The 3,931-nt window shown below is 37.3% G+C and overlaps 1 protein-coding gene across 1 annotated transcript in view; it reads left to right on the top strand.

Moving 5' to 3' along the window:
- The window catches only part of LOC107090417 (C-Jun-amino-terminal kinase-interacting protein 1-like), a 34,256-nt gene that overhangs the window by 14,402 nt on the left and 15,923 nt on the right, over positions 1 to 3,931 (top strand). Inside the window, exon 2 of the mRNA XM_015383786.1 lies at positions 1,264 to 1,339. Coding sequence (XP_015239272.1) covers positions 1,264 to 1,339 — 76 coding nt within the window. The remainder of the gene's footprint in view (positions 1 to 1,263; positions 1,340 to 3,931) is intronic.

Raw genomic sequence — 3,931 nt, 5'->3', positions numbered from 1 at the left:
GCTCCTGGCCTATGTAGAACTACTTTTGACCCCTGTATAACTGCTCTGGGCCCCATAGAATTGATCCTGGCCCCTATAGAACTGCATTTGGCCCTGTAGAACTGCTCCTGTAAAATAGGTCCTGGTCCCTGTAGAAATGCTGTTGGCCACCGTAGTAATGATCCAGGCCTATAGGATTGCTAATGGCCCCTGTTACAGACAGGGAAATACATCCAGAGTCATTTACATTTAAGATCATAAAATATGACTGCACAGTTACCTTGCCTAGTAAAAAATTAAATTCATTGACACTAATTTACTGACTTAGTTACTATTTGATCAAACTTGCTGTTAGCTTTAATTGAATACTTTTTATACCTAATGTTCACAGCACTGGTTATGGCCCCACTACTGAACAACTAATCAGTTGCTAATGACGTATTATCTGGCACAGAAACAGTAACCTATTCTCCTCTTTGACCAATTTACAGTTTTACTTTAAAAATGATTCAAAAAATTAAGCTTTGGGGGCGTGCCATTTATCGAGGATGTAGTCCTCGACGCGGGCGACCCGGGTTCGAATCTTGCCTGTGTCTCCCTGGATGTCTTCCTCATGTCCCAGATGTCTTTAGCATGTCTCTCTCCCTTTCTTGTTAGCCTACTGTCCATAAAAAAAAACAACAACAACAAGCCACTAGAGCCATAAAAAAAAAAAACAAAGCAAAAAAAAAAATGAAGCTTCAGCCATTTTGAGAAAGAATCCATTTCCATTAGATCAGGGATCTGCAGCTTCAGAGGTCTTTGGCTAACTTCATTTCTAAAACATGACTATTTCACTTTTTCTTTTATTCGTTTTACGGCTTTGTGGGACAGAGTTTTAAGAATCCATAGTTAATACAAAAGATTTTAGACCATGAATATTAGCGAAGCAGAAAGTAGAATGTCGATTAAGAAAAAAAACAAAAGAAACGTTCTAATTTGAGTTTTTGAGAAACTAAACGAGCTTAAAGGGATGAACCAAATATGGTATTTAAAATCAGCAGATCTTTATGATGAAAGTCAGTAATCAGTTTATTTTTAGATGTGTGGATCAGAAAAACTGCTTCTCACAGTTCATACGGTAACCATGGTTACAAGGCGTGAGTGCGTTCAATGATAGGATGGGTAATGTGGACATCTGCTGGTTCTGAGTAGATCAGGACCTCACAGATTCTAAAGATTCTTCTCCATCAGAATGGACTGTTGGATGCTTCCTCCAATAATTTTCTTTTCATTTCTTTGCAGGACTCCATCAACAACAACTCTTTGGGTAAAAAGGACAGCTGGAAGGACTCCCATTCCTCCTCCCCACACATCACCGGTACGACAAACACGTCACACCTGCAATAAAAACTTCACAAATGCAACAAACGGGCAACATGATATGCCACAAACCATTCAGAAGTACAGCAAATTATGACACAAAAAAATCAAGGTATAGGTGCAAGAAGCATGTCCAGAGTGACACTTCCAAAATGTGACAGCTGGAAAACAACACATCAGACGGGATTTTACGATGCATCACTCTCAGCGGCAGAGTTACCCATAATGCAGCAGTGCTCTTCTGCTAGCATAACAAGCTGGTGACCTCAACGGAGCAATGTTGCGATTAAAATTAAGAACGTAATAGAGAGCACACTTAATATCATCAGATTTTTTTGAGGCAAAACCTGCAGAAAACGTTCAGTGGAGAGTTTCTTCTTTGGCTTGTACGGAAGAGGATTAGGGCCACTGAAAAAATAAAAAAAAGTGAACTGATTTTAAAATTTTATTTCAGTATAACATGAGAAAAAAATCAGAATTCTGACTTTAATCTTTTTTAATCTTTTTTCTCTGAATTCTGACAGCTAACAAACATGTTAGACTTAAGCCATAGCCATGTCTGTTTTAAAGACTAAACTAGCTCTCTTGTTTTAATCACCTTCTGCTCTTCCATTAATGAAATAGCTTCACCCCACGGGCGTGTAAAAAGTCACCGCATCTCTTCCTTCATGTTGCCCATACACATTAAGATCCAAAGTTCTGAGATGAAAATCAGAATTGTGAGAAAAAAGTCAGAAATCTGAGATTAAAGTCAGAATTCTGACATTTTTTCTCATATTATACTGAAATAAAATTTAAAGATTTGTTAACTTTTTAAAACAATTTTTCAGTGGCCCTAATCCTCATCCGTAGGCTTGCCATGTTTTATAGACTACGAAATTACAAAAACAGAGTGCGTCACTTGGAGTTTTTACATCACATCCATACTTACCTGATTGGTTCTAACCAAATGATGCTGACTCTGTTAGACCTGCCTGTTACCAGCCTGAAACTATGTATACACAGCGCATTAGTCTGGATGGCCAGGCTAGAAATAAACATGTTACATGTGCAATGAAACATTGCCGGGACTACAAACATGGCACATAGGCAACAATTTATTTTTTTTTGCAACTGATGCAATAAACATGTTCCAGGTGCTAAAGAACATGTTACATGTCAAATAAACCCATCATAGGTACACGAATGCAAAAACCCAAACTGGCCAATGGTGCATGCAACAAACTTGTCATAGCACTGTAAACCTTAATGTTTAAAATAATTAAATGGCATGAAAAGTCGAGTCATTATTTTGTAAAATTACTGCTGAATGTGTTCAGTTAATGTAAAGTTTTTTAGGGTACATTTAACACAAACCCTCTGAGTGATTTGAATTATTGGCATATTAATTAAAAAGACATTTTGTACGTTTTTATTGAAAGGTATCTTCACAATAGCCTTTTTTATTTGAACCTTTCTGACTAAACATCATTTGATCGGAAGATTGATGCCGATGCATCTATAAGCCTGTAGCCTGATTTCCTGAGGCACCCAGCACCTCAGACACAAATGGCAACTAGGTGAAAAAAGCAACAACAACAGAAAAAAAGTCGAGTATGAGCGCAAGTTACAAGAAAAAGCAGAAGAGTATAATGCCAATTTTAAATAGCTCAACAATTAACAACTTAACTGTAATAAGGAAACACTGGTGCAGATTTGAACAATTAGACCTCATTGGATGAGGAGCTGTCAGTGGGTGGAGCTAACGCTGTAACACCATGACTGCAGTTAGATTTAAGACGTGTCCGAACATCAGCCCTAACCCCTAAATCAGTAAATAGAGAGGGGTATAGTGGACTTTATGGTGAACTCAGTAAACTGACTGTTCGGACAGATGATTACTACTTTTTGCTCCTGGTTGGTCACGTAGCTCCACCTACCTGCATGGTGCCTGCGCCATCTTTGTTATTCATCGCCACCATCATCCCATGATAAATATATCTGAACATATCTGCCCGCCTTGTGACCATGGATTATTACTGCGACAGAGTATGAAGTTGTAATATTACAAGAATAATGTTGTGATATTACGAGAATAAAGTTGTAATATGAGAATAAAGTTGAAAGATAATGAGAATAAAGTCAACATACGCCAACCTGTTTCAGAAAGAAAGCTTCGAGCTCCGACCAACATATGACGACCGACTAGCTCCACCAAAAAGCAATCTGAGTCAACTTTGACATACTGCCCAATTTGATGCTGGTGCTAAAAGATCAATGCCAAAGCATAACTTCAGATGATGCTCGACATTCCTCATTTTAGGAAAGAAAGTGCTTCTTGTAAGAGTTGTCATAAAAACATGTTTATTATTGTAATATAAGGACTTTACTCTAATAATATTGCGACTTTATTCTTATTATATTACGACTTTATTCTCGTTATGTTATGACTTTATTCTTGTTACGTTACAACTTTGTTTTCGTAATTGTAGTGGTCCGTCCAGTAAGGCACAAGGACAAAGGCATATAAAAAAAGTATTTTCTATTTATTTCCAAAAAAATTCTTCTCAAAAGGACTTAAATTAAGTCTCAAAAAATATACCAAAAGGTG

This window comes from Cyprinodon variegatus, unplaced genomic scaffold (assembly GCF_000732505.1).
Source record: "Cyprinodon variegatus isolate N-32 unplaced genomic scaffold, C_variegatus-1.0 Scaffold294, whole genome shotgun sequence".
NCBI lineage: Eukaryota > Metazoa > Chordata > Actinopteri > Cyprinodontiformes > Cyprinodontidae > Cyprinodon > Cyprinodon variegatus.
The sequence above is the reverse complement of the archived record's forward strand: the minus strand, read 5'-3'. Positions and strand labels throughout refer to the sequence as shown.